General features: G+C 50.2%; 1 protein-coding gene across 18 annotated transcripts in view; it reads right to left on the bottom strand.

Moving 5' to 3' along the window:
• MYLK (myosin light chain kinase) overlaps positions 1-27,791 on the bottom strand; it is a 258,811-nt gene that overhangs the window by 22,892 nt on the left and 208,128 nt on the right. For all 18 annotated transcript variants that reach the window (XM_023623637.2, XM_070243688.1, XM_070243691.1 and 15 more), the window contains 9 exons: positions 26,741-26,791; positions 25,847-25,974; positions 23,765-23,918; positions 17,860-18,162; positions 9,936-9,968; positions 9,744-9,837; positions 8,214-8,417; positions 2,332-2,549; positions 148-271 (listed from right to left, as the gene is read on the bottom strand). In XM_023623637.2, coding sequence (XP_023479405.2) covers positions 148-271; positions 2,332-2,549; positions 8,214-8,417; positions 9,744-9,837; positions 9,936-9,968; positions 17,860-18,162; positions 23,765-23,918; positions 25,847-25,974; positions 26,741-26,791 — 1,309 coding nt within the window. The remainder of the gene's footprint in view (positions 1-147; positions 272-2,331; positions 2,550-8,213; positions 8,418-9,743; positions 9,838-9,935; positions 9,969-17,859; positions 18,163-23,764; positions 23,919-25,846; positions 25,975-26,740; positions 26,792-27,791) is intronic.

The following is a 27,791-nucleotide window of genomic DNA, read 5'->3' as shown; positions in this document are numbered from 1 at the left end:
TGGTGGGGAAGGAGGTGGGAGCCTGTGGCTCTCCTAAGTCTGGGGCAGGCTCTCCCCAGCTTGACCCACCCTGGCCTTCAAGGTCAGGGCAGCCTGGGGACCCTCCTGTGGGACTCTGCCCCCTCCCCTCTGTGCCCCGAGACTCACAGGATGTAGCAGATGACCCCGATGCTCCACATGTCTGTAGCGTAGCTGATGGGCTCATAGTTGATCACTTCAGGTGCCACAAACTCTGGGGTGCCAAAAAGGACCTTCAGAGACCCGGCATTCTCTGTAACCAGGATGGAGATGGATCAGTTGCCCGGAACAGCCCGGACCCAGCTCACGGTAAGCGGCTGCCCTCATCTGTGTGTTGGGCTCAACCCCAGAGGGACACAGACAAGGCTCGGTCCTCGGTGGCTCTGTCCTTGGAGAATGGCACAGAGACACTCAGCCTCCTGTGAAACCTCAAATGTCCTGAACTGGGGGTGGGGGGGGGATGGGAGAAGAGGCTGTTAAAGTCCCTGCCCCTGCCAGTCGTTGGTGCATCTGTCCCTCCCAGGAGCCCCCTGAGGCAGGGCTTGTGACGTGCACCTGGTAATGATCTCACACACTCTCTATGTCCCATGCACCTGCTATCTGCTTCACAGGATTTTCCTGTGTAACACTCTCGACAACCCTGAGAGGAAGGGAGGACCCCCTTGCTCCTGAGGAGGAAAGGGAGGCTCAGGGCAGTGGAGTGATTTAATTAGCGGTGGCCAGTACCTACACCGGGGTTCCGACCCCTGCGCCATGCCCCCCAACTCCACTGCCTCTCCATGTGTGGCCTCACGTCTCTCCTGGGCACTGCCGGGAGGAGAGTCGGGGAAAACCATAACCAAGGTGGGGCCTCTGCGCCACACCAGACAGAGGGCCCAGGTGGTATGCACACAGGTACCAGCTCCTGGAGGACCTCAGTGGCGGTGGGGGGCATACCTTTGCCTGTGCACCGCACCTGGTCTTGTCTTACCCCAGAGCCCACAGCAAATGCCACAACAAAGCATTTCACAGCCCTCAGATGCGGAAGCTCTGCTCCCACTCCAACGTAAACTCTTCCTGCTACATTTTAACCCTCCCGGTGCTCTGGTCCTTAGTGGACACCACTGTCCCCACCTGTCCCCTCTCCAGGGAGCCTGCACCTTGTGTCCCTTGGGCTGCGATACTGCCAGCTCCCGAGGTCAGGGGCGCCTTAGTGGTTTAAAGCATCAGTGGCTCCCGTCTGAGGCAGGATCTGTCCACCAGCCGTCGCCCCCAAACCAGGCCTTCAGCAGGAAAAAGCAGAGCAGGCGTATTTGCCCAGCCTCACAGCGCCAGCCAGCGGGCAAGTCACAGCCCGGCAGGACCACACTCCTCACTTTCCTCTTTATGGCCCACGCGGCTTCCACCAGGACTGAGTGTCCTAGGAGGAGATTTACCAGGTGGCATCAGCTCCCCCCAGGGTAGTGAAAGAAAGGCCAGCTCGTGCTGGCCCTCGGGCTCCTTGTTAATAGGGTGGTGGTCAGGAGGTGGAAGGTGAAGCTATTTCTTGAATTCCTGAGACATCAAAGAGCTACCTAAGTAGGGTGGACGGAGACGGTGTGTGGCGCAGACAGTCACTGACTAAAATGACTGGGCTGGGTAAAAGGCCCCACCCGCTGTCCCCCATCACACCCCCCTCTGCGGGGCAGGAATAGCAGAGGCACTTTCGAGCATCCTGAACCAGGTCCAGGGTCCTCATTCCAGCCCCAGCACCTCCCCTGGCTCCTGGTGGGACCTGGCAGACAAAGCTACTGTGACCCTCTGTTTCCTCGTCTATAAATGGGGGCTCGTAAAGTCTGCCCTGTCCGCCTCACAGGGTCACTGTGAGAATCCCATGAGAGGAAGCATGTGGGAGTGCTCTGGCAACTGTACAGTGGGATGCAAAAGTGAGGAAGCCCCATCTCCAAGATGAGTTTTGCTGCTGAAGGCAGCAGAGTGAAAAATACAAGAGGGGATAATGATAATAACAATAATTAAAAATAAACGGCTAATACCTACATAGTGCTCACTGTGTGCGAGACACTCCTCCGATCACTCTGCCTGTGTTATCTCATTGGATCCCCTCACAGCTCTATGAGTTGGGCACTCCTAGGATGCCATTTTACAAAGGATTTGAGACCGAGAGTGACACAGCTAGCGAATGATAGGGGCAGGATTTGAACCTGAGCATCTCCATGGTTTCTGATTTTAACTTCTATCTATACATTCCCACTAATAGCCAGCGTGTGGAACACAGACAGCCACCGCCACTGCCATGGCATGTTGGTGACAACAGGAGAGGAGGATCGGCCTCACCCAGCTTCCTGGCCAGCCCAAAGTCGATGAGCTTGATCCTGGTGCCTGTCTTGTTGACACACATGATGTTCTCGGGCTTGAGGTCCAGGTGCACGATGCCCTGCTTGTGGATGTACTGCACGCCCTCTGAGATCTGCCGCATGTACTGGATGCACTCCCGCTCCGTCAGCTCGAAGTCCTCATCGATGATGCGCTCGAACAGCTCGCCCCCTGACACGCTGCAGGACAGAAGGGCGGTCAGACCACAGGGGAGTAGAAGCTGGGGTGGCGGGGAGTCTGGCCAAGGGCAGGCAGCGGGAGCAAGGACTGGCAGGAAAGCCCAGGTGTTGGGGTGCTGGGCACTTTCTGCAGGTTCCTGAGTCCCAGGCCACTGCCCTGTTATACTCGTCTCCATCTTCCATGGTGCAAAGAGAGCCCGGGCCTGCTGGTGTCCTGCTTGGGGGACCCTGCCTGCGCCCACAGAGCCGCTGGGGGATTCAGGGAAGTGTCTGGGCTGGGCGGTTTCAGAGATTGTCATGAACTGAGGGATCCAGACAAGATCTCCTTAGGAACAAGGGTAACCGCCGGGCAGCCTCCTTCTCCCAAATGACTACCGATGGGTAAGGGATCATTCTTATACTTCAGCCGTGTCTTTTAGTCGTAGAGAACTAAGGCTTAAAATACTCACAGTGCCCATAAGCATTTGTTTTGCACAGCCGGGAACAGAAAAATATCTTTGATACTAAGGAGCCTCAGCACATTTTCTACAATCTGTTGGCTGTAACCCACTCTCCTTCCAGCTGTGATGGATTTGTCTCCCCTGGCTGGGCCGACAGCATCAGTTCCTTCCTTTCAGTCATAACTAACGTGTCTTGCCTGCTCCCTAGGCCAGTCTGGCAGCACAGTATATACTTCCTGCATGCATGGACTTTGGACCCTGGCCATGGTGTTTCTGGGACCCACAGTGGGCATCTTCTGGTAAGGACTGCCCCAGAGGCTGCAGCCCGCCGGCATACTGCCCTTCAGTGCAAATGCACGGCTTCGCTGCCTGAGTTGCATAGGCTCTCTCTGTTCCCCTGTCCCAGCCCTCTGACCCACCCTCCTTGCTCGCTGCTCAGAAAGTTTTAAGCATCTCCTTCGTAACTTATGTAGCATCCAGACATCAGTAAGCTCTTTCCTACAATGGTCTGTAGATTTGCCAGCTGAAAAGGCTGGGTGGGCTTCATTCTGAGCCTGTCCTCTTCCAAGGACCTTCTCTCTTCTAAGGGGAGTCATCATGAAGAAGGGAGAGAGCTGAGTTTGAATCCTATCTCTTCTTTTTACAAGCTGTGTGACCTTGGGCACGTTAGTTAATCTTTCTGAGCCTCAGTTTCCTTATCTGTCCCTACGTCATAGAGTTGTTAGGAATCAAGGAGCTTTATAAAGCATCATGACTGACACACAATAGGTGCTCAGCACGCATTAAACCTCATTTGACAACCTGCAGAGCACCAAGAGGATCTTATCATAGATTCTGGAGGGAGAGACAGACAGGGACGCACCATGGGGCCCAGCACACCACAGCCTCTGTCTGCCTCCATTACCACAGGACAACCGCTTTCACTTCTGGAAGGGCCGAGCTGGGGAAGGTCAGTCTGCGCCACTGGCCACTGGAGGGCGCTGGAACCAAAGCTTTAGAACCAACTGAGCAGGAGGTCCCTGGGCGGCCAGCAGGGGGCGGCCAGCAGGGGGCGGCCAGCAGGGGGCGCCTCGCCCTCCAGCCCTCCGTTTCGACCGCTCTCCACCGAGGGAGGCTCCAAGTCAAACTCTTAGCCCCATTGTCAGTTCTCAGGTGATTCTTAGTATCTCTGTGCGTCAATATTCTCATCTCCTAGATGCAGATAAAAGCAGCACCCCCTCACAGGGCTGCTGTGAAGACTGAGTGAGTCAATGCAAGCAAAGTGCTTAGAAGAGTTCCTGGCACTTAGTAAGTACTCAATAGTGTTAATTATCAATACTTTTTTTTTTTTTTTTTAAGAATCCCTTGGGGCTCTTGAAAATACAGATTCCCCACCTTCTTCCCTTGGGAGGGATCTGAGTATCCACATTTTTAATAAACACCCCAGCTCCTTGTTATGACCAGGCAAGTGTGGGAAACACTGGCTTACTCAATTCCCACCCCAGGAGGCCAGCTGAAATTCTCGTCCTCTGAGAAATCACTCTAGATATCCCCATACGAGATGATGATGCTTCCCTCCCTGGGTTTCCACGGCCTGCTCTCTGTGCTTTTTGCATCGAGTCTGCTTTGTCTTAAAGTTGCTTGTGAACCTGTCTGAAAAAGGTCTGGCTCTTCTTCAGACTCTTCTTTATACCTGGCCAATATCTGCCACAAAGGGCCCCCAAGTGTTTGCTTTTAAATTCAAAATATTCTGAAGAAGCAAGAAACCATTATTTGCAGTGTCCTCAGAATGTCTGAGTGGCAGAAATCTGAGCCACGGAGATAATGACTGCTGTGTTTCTAGAGGGAACCTACTCAACAGAGGTTCAAATAGGTTCATACCTAAATATATTTAATATATTTTGAAAACCATCCCTGTGGTCCATTTTCTAGGAAGAAAGGGGTTACACAAACAGGATTAAAGGTTCTATATAGGTTTCTCTTCAAAATGTTCAGGACTATGGATGGAAAGAAGCCGCCAGCCACAGAGATGGGGTAACGCTGAGGGCCAAGACTGGGCCAGAAGAAATGTGTGCTTCCTAAATTAACTGTGAGGAAATGAATGAATGAAGGAAGGAAGGAAGGAATAAATACCTACTACCAAGGCTACCTAATCCCAAGGGATCAAATTTATCCCCCAAACCATAGGCTTGGCCAGCCCTCACTGGCAGCCAGAAGGCATGGCACTTCAGGGGACTTGGTACCAGCCACTCCTTGTCTCCTGGCAGCCAGCTAGGTGTTCTTTGATAGATTTTGCCAGTGGCAGCACCAACCTGCAACGGGCCATGGACGACTCGGCCTAAACTGCAAGTCCACTTCTGTGTTCTGGGTCCCACCACTTGGAATGTCCTGAGCACTCCCAAAAGGACAAGCCCAGACTCCAGGCCAGGAGCCTGAAGGGACCCTTGTCTCTGAGCAATGCTGCTATGGCGATGGGGGCCTGTCAGTCATCAGAGGTCAGCATGGCTGAAGACACATTAATTCTGATTTCTCACAGCATCTGAGGCAGCTGAACTGGAGGCTGGGACCCTGGAATACATTTTCCTTTTTCCGAATCACCAGGCATGGTCCTCCTCTTAACCTCCGTTTCTCCATCAAACAAGGAGAAGCGCAAATTGCACTGCTGAAAGCAATCTGTCCCCTCTCAGTGGCCAAGTGTGTTTAAGCTGGGATGGAAGGACAGCTGGAGGATGACCCTGCTGCCTCTTCTCTGCTTGAGTTCCTATCAAGGGGCAGACAAATCTTTTTCCCCACGTGCAGGCAAATCCTCTGGCCCCTGTGCACGGAAGACCTGCTCCTGTCCATGGGGGAGGTGTGGGCTGGAGGGATGAAAGCCAGACCAGCTGAAGCCTTCTTACATTTTCTCCCCACATTTTCCATCCAGCTTGCCAGCTCCCAATTCCAAGCTAAGTATGGTATTCTGCCCACTGGCGCTGCTGCCCGGCCTTACCCAGGCTTGGCTGCCTGCTGCCCCCTCCCTGCCCCCTCTCACGAACTTGCTCAAGGTTTAACTTCTAAAAAGAAGACGTTTCTTCACATGTCCTCGCATACCCACGCTGCCTGGACCAAGCAACCTGTTCTAGAACAAATGTGAAAGCTGTAGCCCACAGGGATATTGTGAGAAAATAATGGGTGAGGCCACAGACGTGGGCTAAGTCTTTCCTGGAAGCTGGGGAGCGAGTTTGAATTTGGGCCTGAGAACAGATTCTAAGGTATGAATGGAGATTTTCTCTGAATCTTTGACAGTTCTGCAGAATTGCAGAATTTGAGAACCCCAAGGGGTCTATTCCAAATACCTCTTCTCACTGGAAGGATTTAACAATTGCAGAATCACAGCTCAACAGTACCAGGTTTCCTGAATAGGAGAATTTGTTCCCCAATACCTAGTTGGGTGTTAAAATGCTCACAAAATAATTTTAAGTGGGAAAAGACCAGGATACAGAAAGAGTCAATGCACCATACTACTAAGAACAGCTCCCAATTATAGATCACCGTGCCTGACATACATTACTCCATTTAATCCCCATAGCATTCATGAGGTGGTTTATATCCTCTTTTCACAGTTAATAAAACTAAGGATTGGCACAGTCGAGTAGCTTATTCAGGGTCGCATAACAAATAAGAGGCTGAGCTGGGATGGAAGTGAGGTTTATCCGACTCAAGTCTGTGCTCTTAACCACCATTGCACTTCCCAGAAAACACAAACTGAAAGGAAACACAGCAAAATGGGGTGAGGGGAGAGACTCACACCTCAGGCTTGGGGATGTCTTACTGGCCTTGCCTTTCTTGGGAAAGCAAGTGAAGATGCTGACAGAGTCCTTTGCCAAGGGCTAAGATCCGTGAAGCTCAGGATGAGCAATTCAAGGATGCTGAAGGCAATTTCACAATATCTCTCAAAATTTCAAATGCACATACCCTTTGATCCAGCACTCCCACCCTTCTGGGAGTTTATCCAACAGATGTATGCAGGCATGAGTGAAAAGACGTATGCACAAGGTTACAAACACTGCTTGTTTGTAAAAGCAAAAGCCTGGAAACCATCCAACCTCCCATCAAATGAAGATTGCTTAAATAAACTGTGGCTTATGCCTGCGATGACATCCTACGGAGCTGGGAGAACGAGAAAGCTGACTAGCTACTGCTACAGGACTATCTCCAAGATAAACCACTGAATGAAAAGAAACAAAGTGTAGAGCAGTAGTAAGTACAGGCTCCCTTTGTGTTAAAATGCAGGGAAATAAGAATACATATCATATATGCTTGTATTTTCATAAGGAAGCTTTAGAGGGATACAGACAAAACCAATCAAATTGGTTACCTGTGGTGGAGGGGGTAGGAGCAGGGTAGATGGCAGACAAGAGTGGGAGTGGGACTTTTCATTGTGCATTTTCTTATATTTTTTGATGTGATTGTATCATATGTTCAAAAAAATTCAGATTAAAAAAAGGAGACTTTAAAAATACAGACACTGTGGAAGAAGGCTGGCTTACTGATGCCAGTATGTGCGTTTGTGTGTGTGCATGTGTGTGTGCATGCGTGTGTGCATATGTGTGCCAGTGGCTCAGAGGTGAGGGAAGTGGAGGACTGGGACTGGAGGAAACAATGGATTCCAGGAAAGCCTTGGCTGGAGGTCATCTGATGCATCCCCCTGTCTTCGTACAACCCAGCACAGAAAGTGCTACTCTTTGGTAAGTGGGAAGTTAAGGGGACAGACAAACATGGACAGGGGCATGCAGAGCACAGCAAGGTTACACTCCCCATCCCAAGCTCCCAGCCCTGGGCCCCCATCTCTTTTGCAGGCTAGTCAGGAGGTTGCTCTGTCACTCCCCTTCTACTCTAAAGCTACCTCTAGGTCAGAATGCCCCTGAATGAAACCAAGGAGCCTATGGAGAGCCTTGGCCCTTTCATGGGGAGATGAGGGTAAAAAGGAGGCAGCGTCCTCAAAGATCTGCCAGTTTGTTGTGGAAATGAGCAGGGGGCTGCAGCTGGGCTGGTGGTCAGTGGTCACGGCCAGTACTGCACACAGACCTGCTGCTCCGAATGGTCAGCACCTGGCCATATGGGACAGGGAGAGACGTGCACCTCACATCCCTGCCTGCAGTGCTCTCCATCTTGGGGCAGAGGGGCTGGGGTGGGACAGTGGGGGAGACACATGTGGGGCTCCCAGGCCCACGGTGCCTGGGCTGCTGGGCGGCAGGCCACTCACATCTCCAGGACCATGACGATGTTGGCCTTTTCCTCGAAGGCATCCACACACTGGACCAGCTTGGGGTGGTGGAGGCAGTTCATGATGCCGATCTCTTGCCGGATAGTCTCTTTCTCTTTTGCCGAATATGCCTTGAAGAATTTCCCTGCCCAGATTTTTCCAGTTTTCTTTTCTACAAGTCGAAAGACCTGTCCAAATTTCCCACTGCAAATGAGAGGGGGGGGAGAGAAAAAGCACGTTTAGCTAAGCTTTCCATTATATTGAGGTTGGCAAACAGTGGCCTGTGAGTCAAATCTGGCCTGCTTCTTTTTATAAATAAAGTTTTATTGGAACACAGCCGTGCCCATTTGTATGCACAGTGTCCACGGCTGCTTTCGTGCTTCAATGGCAGAGTGGAGTAGTTGCAACATAGACCGTATGGCCCACAAAACCTAAAATATTGACTATCTGGCCCTTTACAGAAAAAGTTTTCCAGCCCCTGCTCTAGACCAATGAAGCGCTTTTCTAACACTGACAAACCTACTCTCCATCACTTGTTGACCTCAGCCTGTGCCCGGCCCACATCCCCTCCCAAACACTGTCTGCTGTTGCTGTTCTTTGAAGACTGTCATCGCCTTGGCCTGAGGCCTCAGTCTTGCTGATGGACTTCTCTGCCCTTCCCCGCAGAGGGACCCATGAAGCCAGGTTGAGAAAGTCCTTCCCAAAGACAGAGAATCTTCCAGTGGTTGCCTTCCTTCCACTCAACTCTCCAGTACTGGTCCCCTGGAGACAGCCTAGGAAGGGCCCTGCTTCCCACTGTGGGTTGACCGGGGTGTGGTGTTCCTCTGACACAATTCCCACAGACAGTACAGGCTCCTTTCAGAGCTGTTACAAGGTTGGTGTCACTCCTTTAGTTCCAGAACCCCACTGGAAATAAAAGCTGAGCCCATTCCTTTTTCTTCCGCCTCCCGTCCTCCCCCAGGGCTGGAGAGTTAGGGGGAGATGGACAGCCTTGGGTACTGCTGCTGGAGGAGAAAGCTTGGCTGCCATGAGGGCTCAGGGTTAGGGTCCACACCCCAGGAGAAGCCAGAATAAAGAATGCGGACCAAGTTCTTAAAGTGAGTGGTGATGACCAGCTGTGCGTTCCAAGGCTGTGCATTTTACTGAAGCACAAAGAGAGAACTGCTGATCAGGCTCAACCGACTTCTGTGGATCAAATGGAAGGGACCCTAAAGACAGTCTTATCTAGACCCAGTCCCCTCAGTTTAGTCATGTGTGGGTAACTGAGGCTCAGAAAACGAAGGACTTGCCCAAGGCTTTCACAGAGTTGGGCCAGCACAGAACTGCACGAACAACTCCTAAAACAGCCCGTGGTGAGCGATGCTCTCATGGAGGTGCCGACAGGGTCAGTCCCTCCTGATTCTGCAGGAATCTCAGGCTGGGGAGTTGGCAGAACCCGGGAAGAGGCAGGAAGACGAGGCACGGAATTTAACTGTGGGACTTGTGCCACCCTCACGCTGGGGCCCAGAGGGCGCTTCCCACTCCACTTACGATCCTAGTCTCTCCTCGATGTCATAGAAGTCAGACACTTTTTGTTCAGTATTGACTGTCACCGTCCGGTAATCGATCTCAGGCTCCTTCTCATCTGCAGGGTGGGGGTCGGGGTGAGTGTGAGCCATCAGATCCCTCACTCACCCCCTCCACCACCTTGAGCCAACCCGAGGACAGGTGGCCAGCACTCACCATCATCTGACACCTCCACTTCGTCCTTCGGCTCTAGGGGGAGGAGACAAGGGGGTGGGCAGAGAGGACATGGTGATTAGTACTGAAGGCCTATTGAGAACAAAACCTGCTAGGGGCCTTGTCAGGCCTCAAGCTGCCCAGGAACAAGACCACCAAGCCCAGAGCTCTGGGCATTGCCACAGGATCGGTTAGTCCATGCTGTAACAAGGCCATGCGTACACCAGCAGGCACTGGCCTCCTCACCGCCCCGAGTCCCCCACCTCCCCCTGCTCCTGCCTCCATCCCTTCCTTTCTAACCGCCTGTTCTCCTAGACATACCCTTCTCACAGCTCTTCCAGTCCCTTTGATTTTCAGAACCTACACACAACTGTGACAGTCCCTTTCTGCTCCAGCTCCAAAGTCAGCAACTTATAATTGCTTCTAGTGTCCAATCCATTTATCCACTAACTGAACACTTTTTACGGAATTCCAGCAGTGTCCCAAGTCTCTTGCCAGTTATTGTGGGTAACAAAACGAAATACACAGAAGGCATGATCTCTCCTTTCCTGGGGCTTATAATTTAATCAAAGAGGCAAAAACACATATACTTGAACTATCCATTACTAATGTTATATAATCAAGTACATGATACAGCAGTACAATCTGAACACACAATGGTGGAAGGAGATGCAAAATGGGGCAAATATAAAGTCAGAGCAATTATTCCTGGAAGAAGCAGCCCTTGAGTTGTGTCTTAAAGTATATGATGGACCACAACAAGGAGGTGAATGATGTCACACAATGAAACCAACGGGTGTTCATGAGGTAGGGCAAGGAGGGACATAAGCACTGGCTGCTCAGGGATGTGTCAGGAGTGAATGAGGGACATGAGGGGACAGGCAGGTGTCTGGCAGAACACACCCACTTCAGGACTCCAGGCTTTTCTTTGCCTTGGTGTATGTTTGTCCCTAGAGGGCCACTGGCTTCTTGACCTTGGCTAAGTGCCTTCTCCTTTCTGGGCCTTAGTTTCTTCATCTGTAACAGGAAGGAGTTGCATTTCTAAGTGATTTCTAGGGTCCCTGGCTGCTCTAAATGCCATGTTTTGCGCTCCTCAGCTATGATGTGGGCTGTGTTCTGGCTGACAGATGGAGCCAAGGGAGGTTCCCTGAGGAAACAGAACAAAGACTTGAGAGAAATCAGAGGGAGGACAAGGATTTTAAAGGTGAAAGTGTGTGTGTGTGTGTGTGTGTGTGTGTGTGTGTGTGTGAAGAGGACGTGGGGGGAAGGGTGTGATTTCCTGATGCCCCCAGTACAGCAAGACTGAGAGGAAGGGACCAGGGTGTGGACAAACCTCCCAGGAGGAGACAGGGGTGGACGGGCAGGGGGTTGGTCAGACACTGCCCAGCACGGACGGTTGGGTGTGGGCACACTGAGCTCAGCAGTGCTGTGCAAGCTGCGCATTTGTGAGGGAGGTGGGGTCAGGGAGAGGGTGCAGCTCAGAGCTGTAGACAGGGAGCCCCTGTCAGGCTGAGGGCAGAACATTACTGCAACCTAAGCAAACCACCCGAGAAAAAGTAACATAGTTCCCAGACGAGATGAGTAGCCCTGCTGAAAGAGTTTGGAGGGAGTTGATAAGTGTGTGACCACGAGCTAGAGAGGATGTGCTTTGTGCAGAGTTCTAAAAACGCTATTCACCAAGTTTAGTTTTAAAAACCTAAACATGAGTGGATTGGGAGGAATATTTTGTCACAGAAATTAAATGGCCACAGCAAAATAAAAAAGGATGAGCCAGACGAGGACTCAGATTAGTGGTGGGGTTTCACAGAGACTGCCGGGATGGGAGCCTGCCTGATCGATTCTTCTAAATCACGTGTTTGAGAGTTAACAGTGACACTGTCAAATGCATAGATGACCAGGAGGCACCTGAGAGCAACGGACCTGGAAGGCACTAATGGGGTCATGTTTTCAGGGAGAATTTAATTATTCAGCCTTTCAGGGTGATGAGCCTAGGGTATTGGTTAAAACGCAAGTGAGGGAGACCAGTTCCTCAACCCACTGCTCTGGCCAACAGAATGCGTCATCAGGGAAATGGGCAGTGGCCACAAACAGGTCTTATTACTCTGCCCGTGGCAGAGCCTGGGGTCATCTGCTCCTGGCACTCTGGCTGTGGGCTCTTAGAAAGCTCTCATGGAGCTGGCGGAGGTACGGAGGGCCACTGAAAGGAATGGCTGCCATGTGAAGACAATCAGAAAAGTTTAGGCCTCTCCAGTGGGGAAAGAAGTGTAAAGCATACACGATTAAAAACAAATCATGGGGCCAGCCTGGTTTGTGTAGTGGTTAAGTTCTCACACTCTGCTTCGACAGCCTGTGGTTCACAGGTTTGGATCCCGGGCACAGACCTAGCACTGCTCATCAAGCCACACTGTGGCAGCATCCCACATAAAATAGAGGAAGATTGGCAACAGATGTTAGCTCAGGGACAATCTTCCTCACACACACAAAAAAAGTTGTAATTACCAAGGGTGAGATTAGGGTTATGCACTTTGATCAACTAATGAATACTGTAACTTGAGAGAACAATTTAGTGTTAGACCTCACAAAGGAGGAAGCCTGTAGGCATATGGAACTCATCTCAAGAGGTACCATGAGAACAATGAATAGGTTCAATAGATGTTTAGGTTAGTTCAACAATGATATTTCAAACAGGGTTTTAAGGGAAGCAAGAGATTCAAGTCACTTCGACAATCATTAATTGAGCACTTGTGGGTTTTAGAGACAAAATAATAATAATAATAACATTTACTGTCAGGAAGGCCCCATCATCCTGACCCATGGTGGCCCTGTCTGAGACTGAGGTCTGACCTGTTGAGGCATCCCTTATCTTTTTGTTCCCATGCCATACACCCTGGTGTGTAATGGCAACTGGAGTGTTCTGAGCGCAGGGCAAGCAGGCTTTCTTGGCCCGCTGTCTTTAGGAGGAATAGCCTGTCCTTCACTAGTGAAGAAGTACCAGCAGTGCTGTGAGCCCATGAGGGGCTCGCCAATGACCTGGCACCTGGGGCACTTTCTGGTTAGCCCTGAGGAGAGCACCCAGTGCTACAGCCGGCCTCTGCGGATCACTTTGACACCTGTAAGAAACTGCCGAGCAAACCTTGTCCCTCATACACCACCCCCGGTCCTCTCGTCCTGCCTCTCCCCTTGGCGATCAAGATGCAGAGCTTTCCCGACACAATGGCTGTGGGCACCCAGGTCCTTCTTAGGGAATTCACGCCTCTTCTTCCGGCTCAGTGCTATGCTGCCACCCTTCCTCCCTGTGAAACTCGGACCAAGGCTCCAGGCTGAGATGTTTCCCTCCCCCGCCCCCTTCTCGTCCTGCCTCCATTCCATTGGAGGAGAAACGGCCACAAGGGGAAGAACAGGAGATGGGGGAAGACCACAGTTCAGCTGCCCAAGCTCTTCAAGCATAAAGCGTTGTAGTAATGAGAGAGGTGCCCACTTGGTTACCATCCTTCCATGAGGAAGAAGCTAATTGCAGTAGGAAGGACTTCAATGAAACATTTTTAAAAATCTTCTATTTAGAAAGAGCTATGCGATCCAAGAGCTAAGTGGAAGAACTATTTGGAAGATGGTTCTGAGATATTCTGCAGACAGCTGAGTCTCAGTACCCTGGAGTGGCGTTCGGGAGATGATCAGCTGAGCCCTCGGGCCCCCGCACACAGCACATGTCCCGTGAGCCCCTTGGACAGAGCGTGATCCCTTTCCTGGGCTGAGGGCTGTTGCATGCTCAATGGGCACTAGGGGGCACCCCAGCCCAGGAGAGGGCCTCTGCTGGGCCAGCGTAGCTGTGGCCTAGGACCGGGGAGCAGCTGATCTCCCATCTTCATGCTCTGCTTCCCTGACTGCCCTCGGGGTTGCAAGGAAGCCCCAACTCTGCAAGAGGCCTCTATCACAACTGTTTGCTAACAACTCTATAGACTAGAACAAGTTAGAATTAGGAGCAAGGATGGAGCAGATTTAAGAGTGAGCTGAGTAGGGTGGGAGTAGAGTTCAAGACCTGGGTGGGATGCAAGAGAGCGAGTCCTTTCGGGGGGTGGGAGGCTCCCTTTAGTCAGGTTTAGGGGGCTGTTGGGTTAGGGATCCTAGTCTGGGGTGGCTCTGGAGCTGGATGGGGACTCCCATACTTTGTCCGCCACCATATCCCCAGTGACCCTGGCAGTGCCTGGAACACAGGAGGGGCGGAGGACACACTAGGTGAGTGAATAGAGAGTGAGGGCTGGGGTGCTAGCAGGGATGGAACTGAGAGGTCAGGATGAAGCAGAAACCAGAGCAGCTGAGGCAGAGGCAGGAGGGGCAGTGGTAGCAATGGGGAGGATGAGAACCAACATTAGCTGGGCTTAGGGGAGGGAGGGTTAATCGGCACTGCCTTTTTGACAACCACCACACCCCGCTGGCTCCAGAGAAATGACCTACCATAACCACCTATCCCATCCCTCCTCTACACATGCACACACACATGCCCAGATGTGCGCACACACCCCCCACTTCTCTGAGAGCCATTTCCCTCTTAAAGTAGAGAGATTTGACCCACCCAGGCTTATAACTAACAAGCATCCGAGCAGTCCACAGAGGGCTTTTGCTTGGAACCCCCACCCCCGCCTCTGCTCCTCAGGCCTAATGCTTGCCAACTGTTCTGTGCCTCCTCTCCCCTTGGATAATCCAGCTGGGCCTGGGGGTGGGAACAGCTTCCAGTCTGGAAGCCCTGGGTGGCCTGGACCCCTCCCCCGGATTGCAGGCAATTTCAACATTCCCTTGGTCTGCTCCCAGCCAGGGAGGGGCCCCAGGAAGGGAGTCTGAGGACCACAGACAGGGTCAGCTGGCAGCAGGGAAGAAGGGAGAGGCCACCTGCCTGGAGCCAAGTGGTCCCAGCCCCTCCTCCCCGTAGACTGTCTGTAGCCTTGGGAGCCGCTGTCCTGGCCTCCTGGGAGCCACACCTCACAGCTCCCGTGGCCTGTGGTCCTCTGTGGGGGGTCATCAGACATTCTACAGGTTCTCCCAGTTTACACCACAAAGGACTAGAAGCTTTCCTTTCCAGTGAACAACCATCTTCTCACTGCAATGTTCTCTCTCTTCCTGTCATTTTTCCGAGAGGTGGGGAGTCCTCTTGAACAAAGGAATATCCTAAGAACATGCAGATTGGGACTTGGTTGCCTCTCCTGGCACCCCCACTCTAACCTGCCTGCTCCCCACTTGGCTCATTTCAAAGGGGGGTTGTCAAAGGGCAGCCGATGGCCGTTTTGTTACTTTGTTTCCCCCGGGAGGTGTCTGTGAGCATCCGGTGCCCATGAAAGCAGCAACAGGCCCAGGCCTAGGCTGTCCTGGGAGTGGGGATCCGTGCCCCCACGCTGCGCACCACGGCTCTCAGGGAGACCTGCTCTCCCGTGTATTTCCAGGGCTCACTGAGTACAGGCCCCCAAAACAGGGCTGCACAGGCAAAATTGTAAATTTGGTGGTTTTCCATTGGTATCCTTCTAACTTTCTTTCTGGAGCCCTCATTTAATTTGAAAGCAAAGTTTTAATAGCTATTTTATACCTAATTTTTATAACTAAAGAGGGATATCAGATCAAAATGAGTTTCTATACTCGCGATGCTGCTGGTGTAGGGTGATTTTAGGACTTGTGCTCTATCCAGCCCCTTGGTCCTTGAGTCTCCCACAATCTTCTCTCTCTCTTACCTTTAAGCTCTCCTCTCTCCAGGAGCTCTTTCCCTTGGTGTCCCTCCACCTTCCTCTCTGCCCCCAACCTTTCCTCCATCTTAAATTCACAGCATCCTTTTTCTTCTCTTCACACGAAACTTCTTGAAATAATATTCCATATTTGTGGCCTCTCCTTCTTCCATTTATTCCTTAACCCCACGGCAACCATGTTTCCACCCTGCGGAAACTCTAGGGAATCTGCTCTTAAAGATCATTATGTATCAAACGGCTAAATCCAAATATCTTTCTGAGTCCTCATCTCTTTCATCTTTATTCAGCATTGGATGCTGTTCACCGAGCCCTCTTGCAACGTCCTCCTTCCTGTGTTTCTATAGCACAGTCCCAGCCTCCTCTAGGTCCTCTCCCGTCCCAGTCCTTTCTTTTGGTTTTGCAGGCTCCTTCATTTCCTCAACAGTGTTGACATTCTCTACTGCCCTCTCAGTGACCTCATTGATGCCCATGGCTTCAATGACCAATTAAATAGTGAAGACCCCCACATTCGTAGCTCTGGCTTAAACCTTTCTTCTGAGCTCTAGACTCAACTGTTCCACAGTTTGAAGACACCTCCCCTTGGATATACTGCAGACACCTCCATTCAACAGGACCGAGACCAGAACTCCAGTCTTGTCCCTGGCTCCCGTTACCTAACTACCAAGTCACTTAACGGAGTCAGGAAGCTGGGAGGCAGCCTGTCCTCCTCCCACAGTCGAACCAAAGGAGCACAGGCTTTGGGTCACACAGCTCTAAGTTCAAGCTTCACCTCATCATTTACAAGCTCTGCGACCTTGGGCAAGAAGCTCCACCCTCTAAAACACATTTCCCCTATCTATTAAAAAACGGGTAACACCATCATCTACTTCATTGAGTTATTAGGATGAAATGAACTGATGCACCTAAAGTGCTTAACATATTGTTAACATACAGCAAAAGTTTAGAATATATTAGCCACCACGAAGCATAATAATAAACCTCTAAATGGCTCTTGAATTTGTGTTCTGTTACCCAAGCCAGGAACTGGGAGTCATCATAAACTCTTCTAATTTTGACTTTCACCTCTCTACCCCAAAAGTCATCAAGTGTGGTCAATTCCATCTCCTGAGGCTTTAGTTCATGCCCTTACCATCCCTCCCCTGGACTACACCACAGATGCCCACCTGCTGTCTCACTGACTCCAATCCCTTCCCCTCCTCCACTCCAGGGCCTCCAACATTCATATGCATTCCTACCATGGTGGGTGGGAGGGCGGATGATGTTAAAATGAAGAAGGAACCGGGGAATGAGGGGCTGAGTCTGCCTTCCAACAAGCTCCCAGATCCCAAGGCTGCTGGTCCAGACCACATTTTGAGTAGTAAAGCTCTTCTCCCCTAATTCTCTTTCATTAAAAACCCAGATCTAATTCTATCCTATCCCCTGCCTGAAAATCTTTGACAAACTTCACAACTTTGCCTAAACTGCCCTTTCAGAGTTGCCTCCTCCTGTTCTGTCTCACACAGCATATGCCCTGGCCACATACAAGCTTCCCCAAAGGCCACCCATTTCCATCACCTTGTACCTTCGCTCATGCTGTTTCCTCTGCCAGGAACGCCTCTCCTTATCTTCCCTGCCTCTTGGAATCCTATTCCTTCTTCCAAGACTCAGAGTAAGTGTTACCTCCTCTAGGAGCCTTCCCCAACCGTCATGGCAAAATTACTCATGGCTCCTGCTGTGTCTCCTTCGCAATTTGTTCATACTGCTATAATAGCATGTAGCCCACCTCATTATAGTTAGCTGTGTACACAGTTGTCTCCTAGTTAGATTTTAACCTCCTTGTCTTATCTGTCTTTTTGTCCCAAGAACCTGACATCTAGTAGACACTCAAATATGAGTGCAAGAGAAGGAGGAAGGAGGGTGGGGAGGAGAGCTTCAGGTCTAGTGAACTCTCGCCTTCCAGGACTCTGCTCCTGATTAACACACCATCACCCTCTGGTGGCAGTGTACCAAAATTGCTGGTTCAAGTTTTTTGAAAGGTTGTCTGTGCTTCTTTTAAAGCATGGATCAGCATCACGCCTTGGAAATCAAGATCCAAAAGACTCTACCAGTCATCACTGATGTCTTCTCAGTTCCTCTGTAGCCCTCTCAGCACAGGTTTCTACACACACAAGGTAAGTCATGCACATTCATTTCAAGCCAGAGATGAAGGGAAGCCAGCCTACCCTCAGGTTTCTCTCCCACTGCTGTGAGTTCAGACTCCTGGCTCGGCTCACTGGTCCCGTACACGTTGACTGCGCGCACACGGAATTTATACTCTCGGTCAGGGAGCAGGTCCTGGACGTTAAAAGAGGTGCTGCGGCATGTGGCTAGTTCCTTCCATGTCTTGTCCACCGAGTCCCAGATCTCGACACTGTAGGACTGGACGGCACTGCCCCCATCATACGAGGAGCCGTACCAGGACAGGGTCAGCGAGGAGCTCCGGATATCAGAGGCGCAAGGTGTGCCGGCTGGGGGGTCTGGCTTGTCTGGGGATAGAGAAGCACAAAACACCCAACTCTTCAGAATAGCAGGGAAAGAAAGTTTGTGAGTTAGCTCTGTTGTGGGGGAGAAACCTAAAGAACCCAAGCTGACAGCTGACATCCTTCAACCTGGCTCTTTCCTGCATCTACAGCCACATCTATGCACAAACCCACCTATATGGCAAGCCCCACAAATACCTATTTACTTGAAAAAAAACCTCTTTTTTGGCTTGTTATACAGTCTACAAGTCATGATTTCCTGTACTCTGCCCAAATCATAAACATAGTCCTTGAGTAAACAAATCTAGGAAGCTGCCCAGAAGGCGTGGACTGCTTCTCATCAAAAATATGTCTTGAGAGAGAGTTCAATGTGTGTATGTGTGTCTCCTTCAGGCCCTAGGCTGTGACCTGTGATACAACTCAGGGCCAGTCTCCACTTTGTCTGGGATTCGGGAAATGCCTGTCCCACTGAGAGGCAGAATACAGCACAGTGAACTCTGAAGTCAGACAGATCTGGGTTTGAACACAGCTCTGTCCCCATTCACCAACTGTTAACCTCTCTGTGCCTCAGTTTCCTCCCCTGTAGAATGTGGATAATAATGGCACTTGGATCACAGGGCTGTTGGGAGAAGTTCTTAGAACAGTGGCTGGTTTGAGGAGCCACTGCTGTCATCATCATCATCGTAGGAGTCTATTTCTACCTTTATAATACATAAAAAGTTACTTCTCTCCTACTTCTTTTATCCACAGAGGACTGGCATAAAATGAGATACAGAATTTCAAAAGCAAACCACAGCAGCAAATCACAACCACCCCTGTCTAAGGGCCGGAAAACGAGCAAAGGCCACAAACAAAAAGCGGCCCTTTTGGCTGGATGCCTTCCCATTCAGACCAGTAACACTAAGAACCAGTAACGCTGCCAAGTTTCAGGCCAATCACGGTGGCCAATACCGTAACGAGTTTCTTGAGTTTTGCTCATTTTATCAGTTCCTCACCTGAACAAAATTCTCCTATTTTTCAGATTTAGTTTCTGCAGGTGGTTGGTGTAGTTACAGACATCACCCCCCTAAGGCAGTCTGAAATGCAGAGCTCCCCAAACTAGCAATTAAAACCATGCTTTTATGCTATGTGCGTTTCTCAGCTCTGTGAACTCCAGCTAATTCCTTAACTTCTAAGACTAGTTTGTCTTTTTCATTTGGAAGATGGTGCCAATATGTATCTACATTTGAGGGGTTTTGCAAGCATCAAGAAAACAAACCCAGGTAAAGTACTTGGCTCCTACTCTCGCACCCCTCAGTAAGGCAGGAAGGCCAAAGAGAATTCCTACAAATGACCCTGTGCAAATGGGGAAGAAAAAAGCATTCGGCTGTGTGTGTGTATACACACATATGTGTACATATCCACATCCATATTCATTCTCACCCCCTCCCCCAAGCCCCACTCCTTCTACATTCCAGCCAAGAATGCGCTGCCCGGAAGCCGTCCATCGCCTGCAACCCAAGCCGGGACCTCACCCCGGAACATTTTGGGATTGCAACAGAGCCACTTCCCACCGTCACGGTCACTCTGGAGGCCTCCTGTGATGGAACCACTTTCACTGGTTGTTTAATATGTTCTCTTAGAAAAACTATTTGTTCTGAAAGATATATTGTTCTTTTTAGAAATATTTCTGGTGTTGGCCAAGATGTTTATTACTCTAACCTCTCTTAGAGGCAAGTGGTTCAAGTCCTCTCAAGACCCAGCTAAAGAAGTAAAAAAGCCTAAAGAGGGATGAAAGGCAGACTCACTGCTTCCCGCAAAGAAAACCGCCTGGAAAACGTCCTGTAAGTTTATACAGTGAACGCAGATTCACTCCACTGACTGAGTTTCTTCCCTTCTGCTCCGGTCAAGAAAGGAAAACTCTGAGAAATGGGTGTTGCAGAAGAGGTAGTGTTTGTACCCCACCTGTTCCGGATGTCTCCTGGCTGAAAGAGAGAGAAGTGTCCTATGACATATGGAACCCCCTACGTTACAAGAGAAGATGCAAAATTTGGGGCAGGGGGCTTTAATTCCAAATGAAACTTCAATGCTTTCAAGGAATTTGACAGCAAATTAAGGAGTTCAGAAAAGACCCAAGTCTAAAGTCATGGGAGACTGGAAGCCCCCCACCCCCACGCTGCCCCTAGGGTCAAGGGATGTGCCTGAGGCTTTCTGTTCTTTCCAACCTACAGAGCCCCACAGGGAGGCTGGACCAGCCGGGGATGAAAACCCTCAGAACAGAACAGATGTCCTCAGAACAGAGTGCCCGTGAGCCTTCCCTCTGTGCTTAGGGCACACTCGGTGTGGCTGGGGGACCTGGGCATGGCCTGGTGAAGCGAGGGGGGCTCAGTGTCTGGGCCCCGAGCTCCATGCTTCCTTGGAATTCTCCCATGGCTCCCTAGAGACTTGACTAACAGAATGGGAAATGCTGAGTCTGAGGGCAGGGTCTCTGATGGCACTGGCTCCAGGATTTTCTGTTTAGCAAACGTTCTTGGTCCTGGGAAAAGGGAGGATCTCATCTCTAATGCTTCTCACTAGAGGAACCACCTGGTGGTATCTATGCACCTGTGTGTTTGAAGATGATCTGTGGCTGTGCCTGACCCCACCAGGACCTCCCTTCCCTGGCACCTCAGCAGCCCACTGCAGCTTTTAGCAGAACAGCAGAGGCTACAAGGGCCCCCAGGGTCATCTACCTGGATAGTCCTGGGCCTCGGAGGCTAAGCACTTTGCTTACCAAGAATACCAAGCACGCCAATGGTAGAGCCAAGAAGAGACTCCAAAAAGTCTCCAGACTTCTGCTCCAGGGGCCTGTTACTTTCCAGGCTATCAGGCAGAATAAGATCAGGAACGCATCTTGCTGAATGCCAAGCCAGGCATTACGAAGGGAAATCTCCTGCCCTTAAAAATCAGGCAAGTTCCAAGCTCAGATGGTACTGGGGATTGCTGGGTATTTGGGGTTCTCTCTACTTTGTTTTTCTCCTTTAAAGATATACAAAGTGACCTGTTTTTCTGGTGCTGGAAGAGACACAGGAAGGAATTCACTTGGGTCTGCTGCTCTCTCCTCACCCGCTGAGACTGAGGCTAGAGGCGTAGGTATAGGCAGAGGCCCTCGGAGTATCACACAACCCTGAACCGGCTTTTAAAATATAATCATGATAAGCCTTTAAAATAGTTAAACATCACTCCTTAGGGAGAGCCTAATTTTTACTCTCATGATACCATATAATATCATATATTATATTTTATTATCATACTATCATCCTATTTTAAAAATAGGAGTCCTAGACTATCTGAAGAAAAAGTGGCACTTTGAAGAACATACAAGAAGTTGCTATGCTACTCAGAACATGCTGACCAATAGGAGTGTGTTAAACTGGCCTGATTTAGCTGGTCTGTAAATAAACGAAAGCTTCCAAAGTGTTTGAAAAGTGTCTGAAGTAGGCCAAACACTCCCTGTGTATCTCATTTACATTTACAGCTACTTGATCAACCCTGAGCAGATAACACACAGACGTCCCTAGACACACAGGTAAATCAGGGCTAAATCCAGGTTTGCTTTGGACTAATTCTAAATCCATGGGCTCTGAATGAATGTGGGTTTGCTGCGTCCATCAATGTGAGTCCTCATTTTATTGAGCAATTCTATTCTTAGCTCTGCGAGGGGGAGGCAGACAGAAAGCCCGTTCCCCTCCATTCCATTCCCCTCCCAGAACGGCATTTAACATGTTGCTCTTGCCAGCTGGCGGGCAGCCATGCAATGGCCCTGTCAGCACTGGCCGAGGAGAATGAGAAACGAAACCATAAAAGGCCAGAACTGCAGCTCGTGCAGGGGCGCTGGGGGAGGGGACTGCGTGGCACGGTGCGGAGCCGGCCCGAGCGGGGGCAGGGGCACTGGTCCCAGAGAAGCAGTTCAAAGGAGTTGACCCCAAAGTTCCCCTAGTAGGGGCAGAGGAGAGAGAACATGGAGGAAAACTGGAGACCGATGCTTGCTGACAGGCGGGGGCACGGGGCCAAATCAATACTTCAGCTACAGGTCTAAATGGAAAGGCAAACTGGGTCACCAGCACCAATGCCCCAACTCCCCAACGTGTTCCCACTCTTCAGGGGAAACGACTGCAATAAGCATCCGGAGTCACCAAAGAGAGAAAGACTGAGAAAAGGGTCCCTCCTGTCTTTTACAGATGAGAAACCTATTCCCTGACCCCTTGCTACACTGGCCTTCCCAGACTTAAAACTCTTGACCTAAGGAAACAAAAGAAAGGAGATCGGATCAATGAACTCCAGGTCAAAGGCTGTCATGTGCATGGCGTAGGAAGGCCCCAGAATGCAAAAAGACATGACCTACTACCTGTCTGTCTGTTTCGCCTGCCAAGTCGGGGCACAAAGAGCTGACCAGTTAGAAAGCTAGTTTGATGTTTCAGGAGACAGCTGACCAGGGCATGAAAGCAGCGATGGGGATGGAGAGGAAAACGTGAACTTGAGAATCAGTCTGGAGACAGACTCAACTCAATACCGGGATGTAGGAGATAAGAAAAAGGGAGTGGATTTAGGATTAGGAGGTCACGGTGACCTCAGAAGCGTGGTCCCAGCAGACTACCGGGGCGTGGAGGGGAGGCTGCAGGGAGCTGAGGAGTGCCATGGAGGTGAAGAAGCAGAATCGGAGCAGAGACTCTCCCCTCTCAGGGGGTTTGCTGCAAAGAGAGAGAGAGATGGTAAAGCATGTAGAGTGAGAGAAGACTTTGCAGGAGTATGCATGCCTTTGTGTTTGCTAAGATGGGAGAGCCTGGCAACATTTATGGGAGAAGTAGAGAAGTTGAAGAGAAGAGAGAAGGGGGTGGACTGGAGCCCCCAAGAGCCTAGAATCCAGAGCGCAGCAGAAGGGAGCAGCCTCGGGCAGGAGAAAGGGGCCACATCCAGAGCCTAGAGGGTGGAGTCAGCATGGGGACAGATATGGAGACACTATAGGTGTGGGGCTGTGAAGTTGAGCAGGTTCATGCCTAATGCCTCCTATTTCTCAGAGAAGCGAGAGGCCAAGGCCTGCATGGTGATAAGCTATCACAGAGAATGGGAGCGGGCACTGACCAGCACTGACGCCTAGGCTGAGCCTGGACCTTGGTAGAGGCCAGCCCTCAGTCTGTGGGTTGATGTGATCTTCCTGCAATGCCCCCAAAACCAGGTGTAGGAGCAGTGAGGTTGGAAGACAGCATTGAATCAAAATAAGGATTTGCAAGGGGACTGATTTGAGGGTAGGTGGTGGACCAGAGGGAGGGGGAGTTACAGGCGCTGGCAGGAGACGGCCTGGAGTAGTGGGGCTCAGGGTCTCCAAAGGCTAGAAAGAAAGAGAAGCCAGGAGGGAATTCACAGGAAGAGGTAGACACTGTGGGGCATACGTGTGCAGAGTCTGGAGCTCTCAATAAGCATGGGGCAGAGCAACAGGGTGTGAGCAGGGAGAGAGAGAGCTGGGGGAATGGGAGGCTGTGGGAGAGAGAATGGGTGCGGAAGGGGTAGGCCCCCAGGAGATGAGGTCCTGAGACCCACCATCCTGCCTTCCCTCCCCCCATCCTCCAGGCCATCCTGTCCCCAGACTCACCCACAACAGTGAGGTTGACCTGGGCCTGCCTGCTGCCCAGCTTGTTCTCCACCAGCAGGGTGTAGCAGCCACAGTGCTCCTGGCGTGCGGCCAGGATGGTGAGCTTGCTGCCATTCTCACTGTTCTCCACCTTGATGTGTTCGCTTTCCTGGATCTGGGGGCAGAGAGTGGGGCAGCGCTGGAGATTTGGGCCAGGAAACAAAGGGGGTTCCAATCCCCACTGTCCACTCCCTAAGGGATGCCACTGCACAAGCTGTGTGGGGCTATTGTTATTTGGACTCTGGGCTTCTCTCTCAGGCATCCAGAGCCACGTCTCCCTGAGGGGTTCCAGGCCTGGGGTGGACAGGGAGGGTGCTGAGCAGGGTTGGGGGGAATGAACTCTGAACTTGCCGCTCCACACTGGAGTGGAGGAGTGTCCTAGTCCCCCTCTGCTCCTCTGGGATGGGATGATGGGAGAACATATCTGAGCAAAGTCCCTTACTCAGCCCACCCAGGCGGGTTCTGACCTCTTCTGTGCTGCCCAATACCATAGGCACTAGCTGCATGTGGCTGCTTAAGTTTTAATTAATTAAGCGGAAACAACCCAAATGTCCATCAACCGATGAACGGATAAACAAAATGTGGTATATCCAGACAATGGAATATTATTTGGCCGTAAAAAGGAGTAAGTACTGATACACGCTACAATATGGATGAGCCCTGCAAACATCATGCTAAGTACAAAAAGCCAGAAAGAACACATTTTATATGATTCCATTTATATGAAATGCCCGGAATAGGCAAATCCAGAGACAGAAAGTAAGTTCATGGTTGCCAGGGTCCAGGGGAAGAGCAAGAATGACTGCTACTGGGTCCAGGGTTTCTTTTTTGGGGAGATGAGAATATTCTGGAATTAGATCACTGTTATGGTTGCACAAACTTGTTGAATCTACTAAAAACCACCAAATGATACACTTTAAAAGGGCGAATTGGGTGAATTTTATGGTGTGTGAATTATATCTCAACAAAGCTGTTATAACAATTTTTAATTAATTAAAATTTAAAATTCAGTTCCTCAGGTGCACCAGTCACGCTTCAAGTGCTCAACAGTCATATACAGTTGGTTAATGGCTACCATACTGGATAACAGATACAGAACATTTCCATCACTATGGAAAGTTCTGTTGGACACAGCTGGGACTTGGCTAACCGGCTCTGAAGAGGGATGAGATTCTATCTTACTTCAGACAGCCCTAGCCCAGACATAGCCTAGGACAAACATGCTTTGGGATAAGGCCAGCTTCTCTTCTTCATCTTTTGAGACCAACTCTCCTTTCCTTCTCGGTTCTAGCCTCCTATCATCTCTGGGCCTTAGGACAATTTGAAGGGTTGTAAAATAGAGCAACAGAGGGCTCAGAAGAAATCTTCATACCTTCTGTAGAGTTTCTGACCATGAGCCTGCCCACCATTCTCTGCCCATCATGCACGTGGGCATACAGTACCAATACAGGATTGGTGGAATGGCCAGGCTCCCCAAGTTTCTTTGAAAGCTAGTTGTTTGGAAATTCAAACATTTTTCCATAGGACCATTATTATAAACGGTAGCTTGATTTCTGGGCCAGTAAGCCAAAATTCTATTTAACATACAATTTATCTATCCAAATACTCAGATTCACTTTTATGCCTTCAGCATGTGGTAGTTTAAGTTGTTACCACAGATAGGGTTCAGTGGGCTGGCACGGAATCACAGAGAGCTCAGAGTCTGAGAGGTCCTGTAGGTCACTGGTTCCATTTTCTTGACTCTGAGTAGAGGTCTAACTGAGATATTAAAATCAAGTGGCGGGCATGGTGGTTTTTATTTTTTCCTTCATACTTTTCTCTATCATACAAATTGTCTATAAAGCAGGGATTATTAGTAGATTCAGAAGAAAAGGTGATTCAGAACTCGAACTGGGTGGGTGAGTGACAGATGGGTGAAGGGTCTCTCCCATTTCTAAGGCCTCTGTGATCAAGAGTGATGCTGTCTCCATTACGGCACTTCTCATCCCTTTCAGCCCAGGGGCTGTGTGGGTGGTATGCAGGCCGCTCCCCTCTGTTACTGACCTGCTTTCGGAACTTCATCCACGTACAGGTGATGGGCTGGGTGCCTGCCACTTTACCAACCAGCTCGACAGATTCTCCCGCACGCACCTTTTGGTCCTCGGGAAACTGGATGATCTGTGGGGGCATGGCTGGGAGAGGACAGTGAGAAAGTGAGCTCTGAGGCGGAAGAGGGAGCCTCAGACATTCTGTTGTCATTTGACGCTGCTGTCCACATTGGTCTGTTGCTCATCTCTCGCCTTCCGGACCCTTCAGAATAACACTGTTACTGCTCCAGAACATCTGAGCTGATGGACCCCCTTGGTTTGTTCATCTCCTTATTCTGGTTCCCTCAGAAGTGGCCCACACAATTTACATGGCAAAATTCTCCATTTGTTCATTGCTCCGGAATTTGTGTCTTACCCTAATTTTTTGAATCTACATCCTAATTCCTTTAATTAAGCAGTGCCTTGCCTTCTAACCTCCTAGAACCTGGCTGACAGGTTCAATACGGTTCACGTTCTCAAATGTCTTTCAATGGAAAACAGACAAGGTTCCATATGACAAGGACATACACAGCAGAGCATTAAAACAGCACAAAGTGGGTCATCTCCACAAGGGGCAGAGTGGAGGAGAGAGGGTTGGGCAGAATTCCGCAGATGAGATGCGAAAGTCGCTAGTACTGTGTGATACTGTCCATACAAGGGAGGCAGGAGAAAAGGCAAGTCGTACAAGAGGGTGGGGGACCAGGCTATGCAGAGGCTCTCGGGGAAAACTGGGTCTGAATAACACAGAGCTTGAGCAGGGAGCAGGGTGGTCTCCTGGGACCACATACCCAGCGGTTGGTCTAGCAGGGCAGAGGAAACACCCCTCGTGGCAGATGACTCCCTTGCCCCAAATGTGGCTGTGACCAGTTACCTGCCTTCGGAGGTGTCTTGGGGGCAGGTTTCTTTTTCACAGTTGCATCACCTGAAACAAAGGAGTTCACAGGTTATCTTCTGTCTGTTGTTTTTTCACAAAGCTCCTGAATTGTAGGAGGACGCAGTCTTGCCCACTGGCCCTTCATCTGGATACAGCCCTCATTTGAAAACTTCTTTCTGGGAATCCTACACTCTCACACAGACGACCTCATGATCAAATGAATACTAGTTTTCAGGAGGGGCTTCTGGAGGGGTCCCTGGAGCCTCCATTGAGATAAAACTCCCCAAAATGCTTATGTCTCCATTGTCCATTTCAACAATGATAACCCCAAACTCACTAGCTATTCCCCCCTCCACTACCAACTTTCAGGAAACTCAGAAAGGAAATTATGTTAGATAAACCAACTAAAATTAGCCTTTGGTGTGGATCCAAGAGTCTCAGGACTCCTTTGGGTCACAGACTGTGGACTGGTGGCTTTCATTTTTTTTTAAATGTTTGTTGAATGAATCAATGAATGAATGAACAAAGGAATGAATCAACCAATGGTCTCCTCCATTCCTGACACCACTTTCTCCAAATAACTCAAATAAGAAAAATGATCCAGACAGACTAGTTTTGCGGCACAAACCTATTCATTTGGCTAAATAACAAATGATGAATATGTAAAAATATCCTCAGCTTTCATATTTCTTTCAGGTCTTTGCCCAAATGTCATCTAACCTATTTATCCAAGTGAAATGAAAATCTAAGTGCACACAACCACCTATATGTGAATGATTATAGTGGCTTTATTTGTAATTATCAAAAACTAGGGGGCCAGCCCAGTGGTGCAGCGGTTAAGTTAGCACGTTCTGCTTTGGCGGCCCGGGCTTCGCTGGTTTGGATTCCAGGTGCAGACCCATGCACCACTCATCAACCCATGCTGTGGCAGGTGTCCCACATATAAAGTAGAGGAAAATACACATGGATGTTAGCTCAGGGCCATTCTTCCTCAGCAAAAAAGAGGACTGGTGGCAGATGTTAGCTCACGGCTAATCTTCCTCAAAAA

This window comes from Equus caballus, chromosome 19 (assembly GCF_041296265.1).
Source record: "Equus caballus isolate H_3958 breed thoroughbred chromosome 19, TB-T2T, whole genome shotgun sequence".
NCBI lineage: Eukaryota > Metazoa > Chordata > Mammalia > Perissodactyla > Equidae > Equus > Equus caballus.
The sequence above is the reverse complement of the archived record's forward strand: the minus strand, read 5'-3'. Positions and strand labels throughout refer to the sequence as shown.